The 16,951-nt window shown below is 42.6% G+C and overlaps 1 protein-coding gene across 1 annotated transcript; it reads right to left on the bottom strand.

The window, feature by feature from the left end:
- Positions 1-10,212: 10,212 nt before the first annotated feature.
- On the bottom strand, positions 10,213-12,056 carry OTUD1 (OTU deubiquitinase 1). Its single transcript, XM_065731354.1, has one exon. The coding sequence runs from the start codon at positions 11,860-11,862 to the stop codon at positions 10,738-10,740; it is 1,125 nt and encodes a 374-aa protein (XP_065587426.1). The 5' UTR covers positions 11,863-12,056; the 3' UTR covers positions 10,213-10,737.
- Positions 12,057-16,951: the final 4,895 nt, after the last annotated feature.

The following is a 16,951-nucleotide window of genomic DNA, read 5'->3' as shown; positions in this document are numbered from 1 at the left end:
ACATTCAGCTCATATTAGCTTTTAAACCTGAGCTGGGCTTCTGTTTGGCTAAAACCTGTGAGGAACGGCAAAGAGGAATGAAACAGGAGAAACATCACGAACAACATAACTGTTATTCTCATTCCTATTATTCAGCTGTCTGACTCTTCATTTTTTTACAGGTTCAGCACTGTGAGTATCAAGAGTTCTGAACACTGGAGAAGTAATCACGAGTTATCATTGCAGTAAAATGTAGACACATGCGTGACACTCACTTAAAGAGAACCAGTTCTTCTGCAGGTTTGAAACAGTACAGGGCATCGCAGTATTTCAGTGTACATCTCTAGTGCTAGAACTGAAAGTCAAAGTCATTCAGTAGATCTCATTTCTCATTTCCTGTTGTTAAAGGTATTTCTGCTGAGGATTACTTATGCACATGCTGCTGGAGAGAATAATGTATGATAACGCTCTTCTCCTAGAAAAACTGTTTATTCAGATATCTAAGTTAAAAAAAAAGATCCCATCTCATCTGTTGGTGTAAAGTACTGAGGTTTTTAATCTCCTTATGTTTTCAAAAGGCAGGGAGAAGATGCTGCAATACACAACTTATGGTGATGGACAAAAGTCTTGGTGAACATGTTTCTATCCCTAATCTTGTATGGGATAGAGATGAAAGCAAATGAATGAACTTATGTTTATTAATTTATTTTACAAATTATTATTATCAAAGAGCTGGCACGGCATTCTGTCTTAGCCAAAGTACACATAAATAAAAGTACAGCAAGTCCCTCTTTCTGGCCATGGTGAACTTCACTGAAAGAAATGTGTTTTTAATGATAAACTATAAGAAACTCACATTTTTACAGATGCTACTTGTGACATACACACCATTCTATTCAAATGAGAGACTAGTATAGCAATGTTATGCTCATTGAGGGATTTTAAGTTACGTATTTGAACATAAGATACTTATTTTGGCTTTTATAATGACTGTTCATAGCACAACAGTTAATAACTAGATCTATTGTGTGAGTTTAACCTGCAAATACTTAAATTTGCATAAGTAAATGCTATATTTTTCTCTCACTGAAATCTTTAGGATAAATGTTATATTTTAGTATACAAACAGTCATATGCTCAAGTACCCACTCACAATCAAGTCCAAAGCAAGTTTGCCATAAAAGTGTTACAACCCAAAGAAAAGCAGCAAAAGGAGCCCAGCAGAACAGAAAACCAGAAATGTCAAATGTTTCAATTGCATCTATCATGAATTAGCATCTAAAAGCACAGAAAAGTAGGAAAAATAAACTATGTGTATCAAATCTACCATGACTCATAGCAGCTCTATTGTACTTTCTCCTGTTTATAAAGTACATTCACTGCAGTTCATGGCACACTAATGCTGTGAGAAAATTGTTGCTCCCATCTCTGATATGCAGAAGTTGAGTAAAAGAGCAGCTGAATGGCTGTGCCATTTCAGAAATTTATCTTATAGCTCCCAGGCAGGGAGACAGGCTTAAAGGGTGTATAGAATAAAAGGTGACCCAAAGGCAGAAGAACTCGCTGTCAAACATGACTTTTTAAAAGTAAAATAATACAGACATCACAAAACACCATGTTTTCCAAGGATTATGAGGTAGCAGATACCATAGCCTGGCAGACTTCTATGCTTTGGGGCAGAAATAGCCAATATGTAAGGGGCCCAATCAACTACTCTGCTTATTTGGGTTCTTCACTCCCATGCTTACAGCCAAGCTTCAGTCTCTGATCCTTGGGGATGCTGCTGACCTCCTCAGTGCTGCCTTGTCCCCAGTGTCCACTGATCTGATCTCTGATGATTCAGGAGAAGCGGAACAGCATGGTACAACAGCCACAGGTGCAGCTCTGGGCAGATTCTAGTGAGCTGATGTTATCTGTAACTAATGCATTTTAGAAAAAGGGAGAGGGAAGAAAAAATCATGGCTGTAGGTTGACAGAAGAATGGGAAGAGCAGGGCTGAAAATGCAGGAGACAGTAATAGGAGCACACTCTGCTGGGATAGTGACAGCCTTGCATGGGATAATGCATAGGGAAAGCCCTATTTCTCCAGTAATCAGAGCAAAGGAACTCTTCGCTGTGCACCAAGAGACATATTTTGACCTTTAAAGTTTGCGCATGATTTAGGAGCTGGCAACTTCCTCCTAAACCTTCAGAAGAGAAAAAAAAAAAGTTTAAATGATTGAACTCGATGTTACTGCAGACCACCTTGTCATTCCATGTCAGCGTTTGGAGACGCATGGCTCTAGCATGGTGCTCTGTGAGCACAGGCAGTGCAGAACTCCAAGTCCTAAGGGCTGGAAAAGCAGCTGGCTTCTTTTAGTCAGGGACCTGAACTGAGTCGCTGTCACGTAATTCCCTCTTTTTCTTCCACAGCAATTGCTGAGATGTGAACTATTTATAACTATTATACCATTTTCCTGTTTACAGTCACCACGCTTTCCTATTAAATGGCAATTTAGTCATATATGGGAGTTTTATAGGTACCTTCACAGTACCTTCAACGCCTTCATTGCTCTCCTGGGGCTACAAACTCCTGATATAAACATGTCAGCATTGTAAGAACTGTGTACAGAAGCACTGAAAAAAGTATGGGCACCTTGAAATCTAGCTCCTAGGGCCAAAGTCCTCAAATGAAAGCCAACCTGTGCTCTTAGGGCTGGAGATGGACCTCTCCAGAGTGCCCCTGAACCTGCACTACGCCAGGTCTGTAGCCATGCCACATACCACATGCATCTGCACCAAGCCAAGGCCGGAGCTGCTCTTTCAGGAAAGGAATTGGGTGTGAGATTTTACTGGGATGAACTCCCCACCCACACAGCAGCAAAGAGCCCAAATAAGTTCCATGTCACATTCTCTTTTTCTCCTAACAAATTCAAGCTGGAAATTTACAACCAAGTACACAAGACATGTCAGGCTTTTATAACATCCTATTCATGTGATATTTCCTGCTGAGAATTCCCTTGCTACTTACCAACCTTAACACAGCTGTAAACACTTACAAAGTCTATAATGGTGGAATTAATACTTTAGAAACTTACTGTTCGCAGAGTCCCAGCTGTGTGCTTGAATTATGTCATCAATTTTGTGAAACTGGAAACAACATGTAAATCAAATCTCATCAGATGTAATGTTTCTAAAATATATTTTGGATTTGACTCCCAATAGCCAAGATCTCTATTCCTATGTAACCTCTGGGAAGGAAAATGGATTAATGCTTTGCAAATAATCCATTCTTATTCCTTGTGTGTATGGAAAATGTAATGTCTATTATTGAGTTTTACCTTCCTCATCCACAATCACTACAGACATCTGCTCAGAAAAGGGACTTACATATCAGATCTGGCTTCCTATCACAGCTTTAGTTAAGGAAACAAAGAAGAAAAAAGGAAGGTAACTGGTAGTTGAAATGTCTATAATGATAAGTTTGTTTCTTTGCTTGCTTGCTTGCTTTTCCTTCTCTTTAACCACCAGTGTACCATTCCACACTTTAAGGCACTTCTCCATCCTCCTCTTTCCTTCAAGCTTTGATAGCATTCCATGTCACCGGAAACTACCCAACATTTCTACCCTATGTGATGAGAATAAGCACATTAATGATTATGAGGGAATTAAATGCACAATGGTGGCAGTAAATAGACTGAAACAAATATCCAAACAGCAGGTAAATCTGGATCCATACTTGCATTTGGATAAAAATAAATAAATAAATTACATTCCACTGGAGATCTCAAGGTGATCAAATGTCAATGGCATTTTCAGAGCTGTAAAGTGTCTCCATGCCTATAAAGTATTGATTATATGTTTAGATTACGTAGAAAGAAAGTAAGTATGACTGGCTCAGAGTAGGTTTGAAGATCTTCGAGATACGTTAATGGAGTTGTGAGAAATACTGACTCCGTGTTACTGTGGCGTATAAACCCTTTTCCCTCACACTCCATCCTAGATTGAAGTGGTACAGGACACCATGGGAGCACCAATGAGACACACCATAGTACAGATTTTCCTGCACGGTGACAGTACCTTCCTCATGCCTATCTCTTCTATCAACACCAACGTGCAGGGGATTTGCTATAGCTGCTGCCTGGCATGAGTCCAGCACAGAGAGCACTGAGATAAAGTGCAAGGCCTTGAGGAAGCACCCAAAGCCTTAGCAGAGATTAACTCAATCCCTCGGCTGAAGTAGAGCATCTACTATTGTACTGCTCACTTGATCTCAGATCTAAATTCTGGTTAGCAGAATGACTGCAAACACCAATATTTCATCTCTCCAGGCTGACATGGTTCCTTTCAAACACAACCCACCTGTAGCATGTTGTCTTTTGTCACCTGATGATGAGCCTAGTACAATGCATCATACAAGCTTCCAGACAACAAGAAGGCCAGAAAATCTGTCATAAGCAGCTATTTACCCATCAGATAATGTCACAGAAATTAAGAGTTTCAAAGGGGAATGTGTGGAATGGTTTTGGCATGCTGAGCTCCCCAAGCTGCTGCGTCCTAGCCGGCACTGAGATGCCCAACAGGACCTAGAAACTGAGGCTCAGCCTGGGAGAGCTGGGTCATATCAGCACAATGAGGCCATGGGGGACTCACAGCTGCACACACATGGGCTGTTGATGAATCTTACATGCAATCAAAGTCTATTTCAGGTACTTACAGTAACTTTAGGTTTGAGTATACAAATAATATTCAGTGCAGTGTATAACCTGCATTGGTGTTGGTCATGCATATTTGTTAAGCTTTTAAACTGAAATTACAGTGACTTCTGTGACCCATACATAAAACCTACACATCAGTGAACTTCTGGACACTGTTTGGTGCAGAATGTGTTATTACTGTCAGACAAAGAAAGCTGATGTATGGATAAATCAGTACTCCCCACTTCAGGAACCGCCTTGCCTCCTCACTGCCCAATCCACCTAACCACACACCAGGACAGTCAGTTATGAAGAAAAACATGCTACGTGTTATGGATGACAATTGTGAGGACTCTGAAGAAAACACAACAGGAAAATTGCTGGAACATTACCATATAGGACAGAATTGGTAGAGAACTATTGCAAGCCTGTCCAGACACTTAAAGTAACATTTCGCTGTAAAATATGACATTATTTTGTTTTTTGCTGAAATAGTTTCAGAGTGGCAACAAAATGTTTCAAAGAACACCTATCCTAGGCTATCTCAGCTGTCTTCTTTGTGATAACAAAGTTCATAATGCTTCCCAGAATAACTATTTTTAAAAAGGTATATTCTTCACTTTACTTAGGAGGGCCTAGATTTGTGTGTCTGTACATTTTAAAACATGATTGTTTCTCTGGCCAGAATTATATCAAGTTCCTCTACAAGGACAGAAAATCAACTACAGAAGTTCTGTCCAGTACACAACCAAATAACTGATTTTTTCTGCTCACTAGCAATTTCTGATGTCACAGGTCCTCTTTGGGGTAGCTGCTATGAAACACCAGCTGAAAAGTGGAAATCTACCAGGAATCATACTCACGAATGTTTTACACAAGTTGTTGTGAGTTTATGCAAAAAGACAGCTATCTAATTGAGAAAGCATCCATAAATATTTACTTCCTGATAAGGAAGATAAGCTGCATGCCAAAAAAAAAAAAGTATTCACTGTAAAGAGTGTGTTGTCATTAGCACTGCTTCTCAAACAAGTTCCACTTGAGATTACAGCTTTCTCAGAATGTTCTGCAGTATACAACATAATCTGTTAACCAAGGAAACTTCACTTCTGTGCACATTATTCTGAAGTAAAAGGTCTTATCCAACATTTATTCAACCTATCAGTTCAAATAGAATGCAGTTCAAATAGAATGGGCACAAACATTCATTATGTAAAGCTGAAGATTTCTATGATGATGGGAAACAAATGAGAGGAAAAAACAATTACTTCCTGGCTCTTAAAGGCAGAATATTGTTTTCATTTTTAATCTACCAGTATTAGTCTCCTGAGTTTTCATTCTCAGTTTAGTAAAAACATTACTTGTTGTGAGATAACATTTTTATTGCTAACTAACAAACGTAAGTGCATTAAAGCCTTCAGATCAGCAGTCACAATGCTATGCAAGCTGACATAACCATCTTTCAGAGCGAAAAAAGTCCTCTCATAATGGCTTCATTTCAGGCACCACCTTTCTCTCCAGTTATATACAAGCAGCAAAACAGCTGTCAACTCATAAACTCATTCAAATGTCTTATTTAATTAGGCTTTATTGTACAGCATAACTAGATTCTGGGGTTAAGCTTGGAAAGGTAAATAATCAGTGAACAACAACAAAATTAAAAGCATTGTAGGTAGGGTTTGCAGGAGTCATGTTGAATTATGAGGATAATTAATGAGACAGTGAGACAATCATTTTATCATCACTCCTACCTTAAGCTACAGAAGGCAAGGTCAGCCTTGTGAGTAACTCGATCCAATGGAGATGAAAACTGCTAAGAAAAGAAGTCATATAAACATGTTCCTTAATTGCTTAGTCAAAGCTCAATCTCTAAGTCAAATGACAGACAGATAGAAAATGCATTGTATTGTTTATTTACAAAAGGAGTACATTTTGCTCACAGGCTCTCACTGAAAAAAAATAGCAAAAAGAGTTCTGCTGGAGTTCCAAATATCCAGTTATTTCTTAACTTGAGCAGGAAGAAGCATTGCTCTTAGCCATATTAGGTTAAAGGGACAGAGCTCACCAAGCTCCAGACCTCACCCAGAGATCTGAAACCATATGTTTTCTTGCCCAGAAATGTTGGTTTGTTGAATAGCAAAAATATGAAAATATAGAAGTTATCTGCAGGAATAATGCTGGACCCTTGTACATGTGAAAAGAATATGGTATAGATAATGAAATTAGTCCTCTCCACTAATTCCAGCATAAGAGCAAAATCAGCCAGAAGAAACATTTGGATGCAGAAGGTTTTGTATATGCACGGGGACTAGTGAAATACACCTTTATGTGCAAGTGTCATTAGTGTAACAGATGTACCTTTTACAGGTTTGGTGTACTGGCAAAGTACAATGGGACACTCAGACCCAGCACCTGATGTTAGGCAACCTTTACACATCCTAGGAAGTTACTAAGCACAAACAAGGATCCACTCAGCTTTCCAAGCAGAAATACATTGACTGAGATGAGGAAAACAACATTTGAAAGGTCTTCCCTTTTCCACTTGCACTTTTCCATTTCCATTTTGGAATGTTCCCTTTAAATGCAAACCAATTCCGTTCTCACAAACCTTGTTTTGTGTTACAGCACCTGTTCAAGTCGCACAAAAATTATAACATGGCCATTGCACCTTTTGTGACCAAATGGCATCCTGCAACCTAAGAAATCCCTGACATGAAGCATGGAACCTGCCATCTAATTCCCTCTTCTACTACAGAACACAAGTGAGGATGGCATCACCAAGTCAGTGTGCAGTCTGCAAGAGCAAGCTCCAGTTCACATTTGCTCAGTTTAGAATTAAACCATTTTCTATTTCACTTAACCACACAACTCAACACTGAAAATCAAGATCTCCTCCTCATTTATTGCCAGCAATAAGAGTCTGTTGCCCACAGTCCCCAGACAGGTCTAAGGATTATCTGGGTTATACAAGTGATTACCCAAGGTTAAAATAATCGGGTGCTGAAATTATGAGCAAGGGCAACATTTGTCCTTCCTTAGCTAATGGGTTCGGTAATGGGGACAGTAAGAGAAAACTTGCCCGTACCTGTGCTTTTGCTGGTAAAGTTTGTTTCAAATGGGGACAGCACACATCTTTGCCCATGTTGGGACCACTGCCTCTAATAAAACACTCCTGCTCAGGCAAGATGCTTGCATCTGAACTCAGTCTCTCAGCTGAACTATAAGTAACAGTGTTACAAAAACAATTCAGTTTCCACATGCCTTAAGCACATAACGTACCGTATTTCCATTTTCTTCTGTAATTTACGCAGTATGTAATGCAAGCCACTGACCACTGAAGTAACTTGTTAGATGCTTCAGCAATACATCCTTAATGGCTTATAAAATCAGTTCAGCAATTTTTCAGTTCCTTAAGGTCATATGTGTGCCACTGACCCCTGCAACAGCATCCAAACTCCTAAGGAGCCCTCTGGGAACTCATCCTGTTCATTTTACTGCTTCTCTTCTTTTGGTATTTTAACAGGAATTTTTTTCTCACACAGTGAAGGTGGGCAATGCCAAACCTTCTTCAGTCAGTTTACTCTATCAGTGTTCCTGAGCTTTGTGTACATGCACAATTCTCAGTATAGCTGAAAATGGTTATTTTAAAAGACCTAAAGTAAAACTAGTATTTTAAAATAAGTTTCAGATACTGACAACTCTGAACAAATTCATAATATCCAACCCAAACCAATCAGACTGGATGCAATGTTTTTAATGTCAAACACATACTGATATTCAGCAGCGCTGTATCAGTACTGAGCTCAGTCAGCTGTGTCGCTGTTTTCCTCATCAGCTGCCTCTCTTTCCCACGAACACAACCGTGTTCACATCTTTGCCATGTTCTCCCCTCAGAGTTCAGCCTTCCAGAGATTTAGTTAAGGTAAGCACCAGCGGACCAACCATCAAGACTGCTTTTTCCACTGCTGTTTGACCTTTAAAGATAAAGCATAATTGTGTGTAAAAAAGAAAAAAAATGGGGAAAACATACTCTGAATTTAGACCAAGGAAGTTTTGGAAGAGACATAAATTTCTTACTTCCTCTCTGCAGGCAAACATACATGCAATCAGTCCTGCAGTTCATTATCTGAACACACGCGCTCAATTAAGGCTGCAGCATCTCAGCTACTTATCTTTAATCCTAATTTTAAGCCAGTGCTCTTCTGTTTGTTTAAAGATGACCTGGTATTTTTAGAGATGGACAGATGCACACTGTGTTATTTAACAGCTTGTAAGGCATTTCACTTTCAAAATGAAAGGGGAAAAGCTGCGTTTTGTTACGGTAGACCTCTATCCAAGTAACTGGGAGAAATACAGAGGTACTAGGGCTAATCCAAAGCAAGCTTGGGAACGGTTGCAGAATACAGGTTCCCAGACACAAAAGCTCATAGAATGGCTTGGGTTGGAAGGGACTTAAGAGTCCAACCCAGTCCCACTCTCCTACTGCAGGCAGGGCTGCCACTCACCAGCTCCAGCTGCTCAGGGCACCATCCAGCCGGGCCCTGAACACCCCCAGGAATGGGGCACTCACAGATTCTGTGCCCAGCCTGAGAGCAAGTGGAAGTCTCCATGGCCCAGCAGGTCTCTGCTTCATCACAACCCTGGTACAGACAAGAATCCCCCACAGGTTTCTCACTGACAAATATTTATGCTGTCTTGTCATTACAAAGTAATTGAAGTATTTGTCATTAAATATTTGCTTCTCTTCCACACCACCAGCAACATCACTTGTTGAAATTCAAATGTCATGTCCCTACTTCCCCCCCACACACACACTGGAGAAAGTAAGGCAAAGAAGCTAAGCAAAGGCTCTTGGGAACTGACTTCCAGTTCTTCACCACACAGGGAACACAAAACAGGGAAAAAAAAGAGCACAAGTAAAATTATATTCTTTATTCATTCCATTTTAGCTGAGAATATTCCTATTATACAAATACTGTATAAATTCCAAAATCACAATATATTACAAAATAAAAAAAGTACAAACTGCAGTACTCAATAAATATATCTAACATGTTAATAATCAGAAAGTAGAAGAAACAGAATTCGGTTTGGAAACATTTAAATGTTTGACCCAGCAAACTATACATATCTCAATTTAAATACTTTTCAGCGTAGAATACCATTCCTGATTTCTTGTTTAGAAAATAACATCCAATGAATAAAATGTTGTGATCAGATAATGATTTGTTGGTGCAATACAAGCGCCAAAGAAGAAGCAGGGCTCATACAAAAGACACCATAACCCCAGAAACAGGAACACAAACACCAATGTGCAGCCAAGGCAATTACTGCCAAAGCGGTAGGCTATTATCTAGTCACAACATTCTATTGCAAGTTAATGTTCTGTTATTACAGATAAATAACATAAATGGAGCAGAGGGTGAGCCAACCAGGCAACGAGAGGCCAGTTTACTCAAAACAGTAATTAAATACAAAGAGCCAATTGCTCCCCGCGTGGTGCACGTGGAGCTGCATTCCAACCGGCTCAGTGGACCTGTTCCGCGCCCCAGGCAGAGAAAGCAGTCTTCTCCTACTTTGCCACACTTGAACAAAAACTATTGTTTTGCAAAGAACACCCACGATGCTTTCACCAGTTTGGGAGGGTCATTTGACATCAGCTTCATTTGGTAGAAATCTAAGGTTTACGGGTAAAAAACACAGCAAAAAATAGCTGTTACATCATAAGCCTTATTTACAAAAGTTGTTTACAAATGTTTTTAGCTGTACAGCTTGAAGCCGGATACTAACATGAGACATAAAAGATGGACGTTAACAGTTTAAAAATATTGTGCAAAAAATACATTCTCATAGAAAATAGAGAAACGGTGAGGAGGGGAAACACAAACATACAGAAAACCTGCGGGCAAATATTCCGAGGCTAAGTTTCTACAACAGAATACTACAACCACGCTTGGACTTATCCCCCACCATCTACTGCTCTTATCAGTCCGGGGTGTTGCTGCTTCATTAAGGATTAAGGCATCACCATCACGGCCAGCGCACTTCCGTCCATCTGTCCCCACAGTCCTGTTCCTGGGCGGCCTCACGAGCAGGCATTCTGCTCGATGTACATCTTGGAGAGGGACACGGCCATGGATTTGGCCAGCTCCTCGTCCCGCCGGCGCTGCACCTGAGTCTGCCTGCACCAGGCCTCGTACTCCGGGTTGGGGCAAACGCGGTCCAGCACGGCGTCGTAGTGGCCGTTGCTCAGCCAGCTCAGCCAGATGCTGGGCCGCGTCGGGTCCTCGGGCCCCAGGTAGTGAACCATGGTGGAAACGGTGGGGCTCTCGGGCCGGCCGCCCGTCGTCAGGTGGATGTTGACGTTCAGCATCTGCCCCATGGCCAGCAGCTCGGGGTAGCCGGCCCAGGCGCCGTCCTGCGCGGCGGCGATGAGGAACTCCCCGACGTCGCCCTCGATGATGGGGCCGAAGTGGTCCAGGTGGTCGGCGATGTAGTGCACCGTCTGCTCGCGGAGCTCGCCGTGCAGCCGCTGGTCCCCGTACACCGCCTTGCACACGGCGCGGTACAGGCAGTTCCCGTCGGGGATGATGTGGAAGCGGAAGCGGCCCTTCTGCCGCAGGTACCGGTCCTGCTTCTCCACCTCGGCCAGGTACAGCGCCAGCTTCTCGCTGCGCTCCGCCCGCCGCGCCCCGGCCGCGCCGCCGTCCTCCTCGTCCTCCCCGCCGCGCTCGGGCCGCGGGCCGGGCTGGCTGGCGGCGGCCTGCAGCGCCTGGCAGTGCTCGCTGAGCCGCAGGCTGCGGTTGCTGGGCTCCTCGGCGCCGCTCTGCGCGACGCCCTCCAGCCAGGCGCGGCCGTGCGGAGCGGGCTCGGGCCGGGGCAGCAGGCGGATGGGCACCACGCGCTCCAGAGGGCGGCGGCGACTGACGGTGAGCTGAGCGCACGAGCTGTACTGCGGTCCGGCGGCGGCGGGGCCGCTCGGCATCACCTCCAGGCAGGAGGAGAAGGCGGGCATGGCGGCGGCGGGGCCCGCGGGGCTCGGGCCGTCCTTGGCGGGGCTCTCGGCGCTAGGGTTCGGTCCCGCGGCGTCGCTCGCTGCGTCGGCGGAGGGAGGACCCGGCGGTATGGAGACCTTGAAAACGGCCGCGGCGCTCGGAGGGGCCGTCCCGCCCGCGGGGTAGTGGGTGATCACGGAGCTGTAGAGCTGCATCCTCGGCTCCCCGCGGGCGGCGCTTTATAGGCGGCGCCGCCGGAGCCGGGGCGGGGAGCGACGGCGGGGGCCGCGCCGGGGCTGCCGGAGAGGATGAGCAGCCCGGGTAAAAATAACCCGGGGCATCGCCCCCCACCCCGCCGCCCCTCCCCTGCCCCGCGCTGCCCGCTGGGCCCGGCGGCGCCCGCCGCAATTCCGACTGCGCCACAAGCGGCGCGGCCCCGCCGCCAAGCCCCGCCCCTCCGCGGGAGCGCGCGGAGAAGCGCTGAGGCGCTTCTGGAAGCTGCCGGAGGCGGGGCCGTGTTTACCTCGGGGACCGCGCACGGTGGAATGCGGGGGGCGGGGATTGGTTGGCCACGCCCCCCGGCGGAAGGCGACGCGGCGCGGGGAGCGGCCGCTGTGCGCCTTAGGAAAGTGCTGTACGTGTACGTGTATACGTGAAACTGCGATATAAGTCATCAGTTAATAACCGGAGAGGACGGATTTAAAATACAGCTCCCAGAGATCGTCGGAAATTGGTTTATTGATGTCGATAGCGTCGTACAGTCAACGCGTCCTTTAGCCTTTGATATAAATAAAGCAGTATCTCACCCGTCGGACACGAGCAGTGACGCTGCCTGCACACGCTGGACGTGATTACGTTATGATAGGCATGTTGAGTAAGGAGCCCCGCTTCACACTGGGTTAGCATGGGCATTCGCTCTTACCAGAATGGAGAAGGGGATATTGATACGTTTAATTGCAAAGTTGTATAGGAAAAACGTAAAATTGCAGAATACATTTAGGAATGGAAAGTTTTAGCTTTAGTTCCACAATCTGAGTAGAAGAAGAAAGGAGAAAAAGAAACGGATGGAACTGGGAAGTACTACCAACTCCTTTTTGATCTTCCGACTATTAATATTCCCTTGTTCCTGTATACACCAAATAAAAAGACATAACGGACCACCTGCAGCAAACTACAACATCAAAAAGCACGGTTCCTTTGGATACATGTTCAGCGAACTGATCCCTGTCCTCAGTCTCTGCAGCTGATCCCTGGGCTACTAGCAATACAGTTCAGCATGTCATTGTTTTCTGTGTTTTCATGTCCTTGACATCTCCTTGGCTAACTTGTGTGCAGAATGAAAAATGCTGAAATCCTTAATGCTGAAAACTCTAGATTCTTAGGGGAACAGTTTTCGCCTCCACTCTCCTGCTTTGTTTTGAATAAAATACAGCATCTAATTCCATGCATTATTGGGAATATTTCAATTGAAATGTAAAGAGTCAACGTGTATCCAAAATTACCACCTCCAAAGTTGATGTCGAAGAATTGTATCAGATATGAATCGCACTCTAAGGTCCCGATTTACTTGCCAGAGCCAGAAAGTTGATACCTTTAGAACAAATGGTGATAAGTGTTAGCCAAGAGCACTTCTTGGGGCCTGTTAACAGGAGGATAAAGTATTACAACTGCTCTGAAATTACAGAGTGACTTCTGTAAGTCAGAATGTTCAGAACTTTGTTTTAAATATAGCTTATGAGATCAGTCAGCGAGGCTTTATCTCTGGACAAATCATTTCTTAGAGAGTAAAATACACCAATCAAACAGTGCTAAATTGAAACAATTTCCAAGTGAAGGCTTGGGGCAAAAGAAAAATTCCTGCTTGGTTTTACTTTTTAATCAAAACCTTACACGGCATATTTCCAAGATAAATTGCATTCTAGTATATTCACAGGTGATCCAATGTAAAATCACTGGAAGATTCACCCTTCCCAGAGGGTTTAAAATGTGCCAATAGCTGTTGTGACCTCTGGCATTGTTATACAATGAAGATGTACATTACTTCATGCTCACCAGCTCTTCAGCGTACTTTTATTTTGGCTTAAAAAAAGATAAAGATATCTCAGTATTTTTGCTGAGTGAATTGTTCTGCCTGCAGATAAATGTCAGAGCTTTCTAGGTGGTGGGTTTAATGTCTTTAATAGTCTGGTAACTGAGGGGTAGGGGGGAGTAGAGGGGAGAGAAAGGCAGCTCTTTCTGTTTGAGAATAGTAAATGGATCCAGCAGGGTAAGAGCTTTTCTGTTAAAAATGAGTGCTGCATTTTGAATACTTAGTGCCACAATTTTCTTTCTCCTAGGGTGTTACAGAAACTCCCAGTAATGACTGTTCTGCCTGTCCAAAACCTCTGGTTATTTGGAATAGCAGTACAATAACGGATGGGCAGCCGTGTTATTCTGATTATTAGGTACGAGGTATGATATTTATGGTACTTCATTTAAGGAAAGAAACAGATTCACTGTGTGTTCCCAAATTTCCATTGTGTTAGTATTCCAATGCTGTGCTTCAGCATATTCAGGAGAGAGAAAAAAAAAGGTTGTTTATAGCTGAACAAAAATCTAAGGAGCATCCTGAAATGCATGCTAAGTACGCCTGCAGCCTTTGGTAACGTTACCAGATAGATCATTCTTTTATTCTCTTTTCATCTACAAACAAATATCAGTAACATTATTCGCAGTTTTTCAGTTAAAATGTATGTAGTAGCCTTCCTAATACTGTTAAAATACCATCAAAATCTGTTACTAGGCAACTGAGCAACACAACAAACAGTTCTACCACAGTATGAGTGTTAATTGCACATTGCTTTGAACATACTAATTACCTCCCATGTGAAGTAAATAGAAATAAAAGTTCACCTCAGTGTGTTTTACCTGTGTTATTAAATACTGACAATATAACATGGCCAACATTTTCCGTGACTGAGCATCTAGAGTTAGTCACATGCATTTGGCCTGGGTGGAATCCCATCTTTCTAGAAATCAATGACAAAAATCCCATTGAACCTCTGCAGCACAAGCGTTTCATGGCTAGTTTTCAGCTTTCATTGTAGGAGTTACCAACAGTCAGCACGTACCTGAAAGGTCATTCAGTAAATATCTGACACCTATTTGTAATAATAACAGTGTCTTAACCCATGCTTTGCTCCAGGGTCACTAGCTGAAGAAGAAGGTGGAAGTAAAGAGGAACGATCAAGTGCTATGAATAAATTCTTGTGAATATTAAATTTCAGGGAAGAATTTCAATTTCCTCAATGCCAGGCTAACTGTATAAGGTTTTTGTATATGCCTTTTGCTGCCAGCTGCTTATTTGTTTTTTTTCTGAGCTGTACGTAGAGTAGCCACTGAGGAAAAACTGAACTTTGCTTTACAGTGTATAAAAACTGGAAAAAACATGATGTGCAGATGGACTGCTTCCATAATACTCCTGTTTTTACTTCTGTCACTTCTGCCTGCATACTGTGCCACACGGGCACTAGAAGGCTTCACAAAGCAAGCAGAACATAGTATGGAGATGCCTTTCACTATCTTCTGTAACATTCCCAGGCTTCTGATTCATTTACTATAGGCAAATGTGAAGTCCTTTGCTAATGCAGAATAGATCAAAACACAATCCCTGTGGTAACAAAGCGTAAGTATCTCTTGAGGTTAAAATTTCTCCTGACATAATCATTACCACTGGTTACACTGCACATTCCAGAAATGGTTTAGATTGTTGACAAGGCAAACCACAAGCATAGAAACAGCTGTGGAAAAACAGTGGCATTCAGTGACGTAAAACTGGATGCCTAAGAGTGGAACTACTTCTAACTTTAACAAACAAATTAATTACATCAGCAGGATCATTTATTAGTGAAGAAGATACAAGTTAGCTTAAGTGACATATTGAGTGACACTGAATAAGCATTTCCATATCTTTTTATCTATGCTAATGTAACTGTGCTTCAGCCAAAGATATTTCTGGCTGAAGTATTTCATGACTGATGGCTCTTTGTACATAACTAGATGATGAAATGATTATTTTTTATTTATAATTTGAAGTAACGTGTCAAGGGGAAAAAATAGAAAATCAAAATGTATGTGTGTGTTCATGTATGTGTTTGTATAATGGATATGTACTAAGGATCTTCCAATACAGGGAAGAAATATCACAGAACCATAGAATGGCTTGGGTTGGAAGGGACCCCGAGAATTAACAAGTTCCAAACCCCCCTACCACAGGCAAGGCCACCAACCTCCAGATCTGCTACTAGAGCAGATTGCTCAGGGCCCCATCCAACCTGGACTTGGACACCCTCAGGAATGGAGCATCCACAGCCTCTGGGCAGCCTGTGCCAGCACCTCACCACTGTGAAGACCTTCCCCCTGATATCCAAAGAAATATGAGCTGGAACTAAAAAAAAAAAAGAAAACCTTCCTGAATCACCTGTTTTCTCTTTTGTTATTGCACATGATCATATCATTCCCTTCACAAAGTTACCAAGTTAAAGGTAAATTATTTAGGCTACAGTTAAATAAACCTGTGTAGATGTTATGAGCCAACAGCACTGCAGGATTCTTTTTCCACTCCCAGTCTTTTTTCCTTCTCTTAATGCCACTTGTTTTTTTTTGTTCTGATCGGGTTTTTTTTGTTTTGTTTTGTTTTGGGTTGGGTTTTGTTGGTTTTTTTTTTGTAATGATTTTAATATTTTGCTCAACCCTTACTGTACTACCAACATAAAATGGAAAGTAAGCATATCAGCAATTGCTGTTCAAGTATACATATACTGCATAACATAAGGGATGTGTCTCAGACAGTTCTGCCTCACAATTTGTTTAGTTTCTGCCATACTCTCAGGGTAAAATCATATTACTGTATGGGTGCACTAGGCATGAGGGATGTAATGACATCACATAGCAAGACTGGAAATAGGGTTGCTGATGATAAATATAGACATTCACTCACACCTCAGGGTCTTGGAATCAATACCCATTTGCTAAGTGAGCCTCTAAATGTGAGCTGTGACGCAGGTCAAGTCTCTCATTTCCAATCAGTGTGCAGATGGTATTTGTGGTGGTCATTGTGAATAGGGCCCAAAGATGATATCAGAATATAAAAAGAATCAGCAATGCTATTCCTCTGAGAAAAAACTGTGGTAATAACGTGATGTAAACAAGCCCTGTAATGCATTCAACATTTAAAAACAACTATATTATATATTTTAATAAACCTCAAAGGATATGAAAGTGTTTGCAATGCCTATATTTTGATGTCAGTTACAGGAAGTGAAA

This window comes from Cyrtonyx montezumae, unplaced genomic scaffold (assembly GCF_038088225.1).
Source record: "Cyrtonyx montezumae isolate F1298 unplaced genomic scaffold, pur_monq_1.0 scaffold_14, whole genome shotgun sequence".
NCBI classification, from domain to species: Eukaryota; Metazoa; Chordata; class Aves; order Galliformes; family Odontophoridae; genus Cyrtonyx; species Cyrtonyx montezumae.
This window is presented reverse-complemented; position numbering and strand designations above follow the sequence as displayed.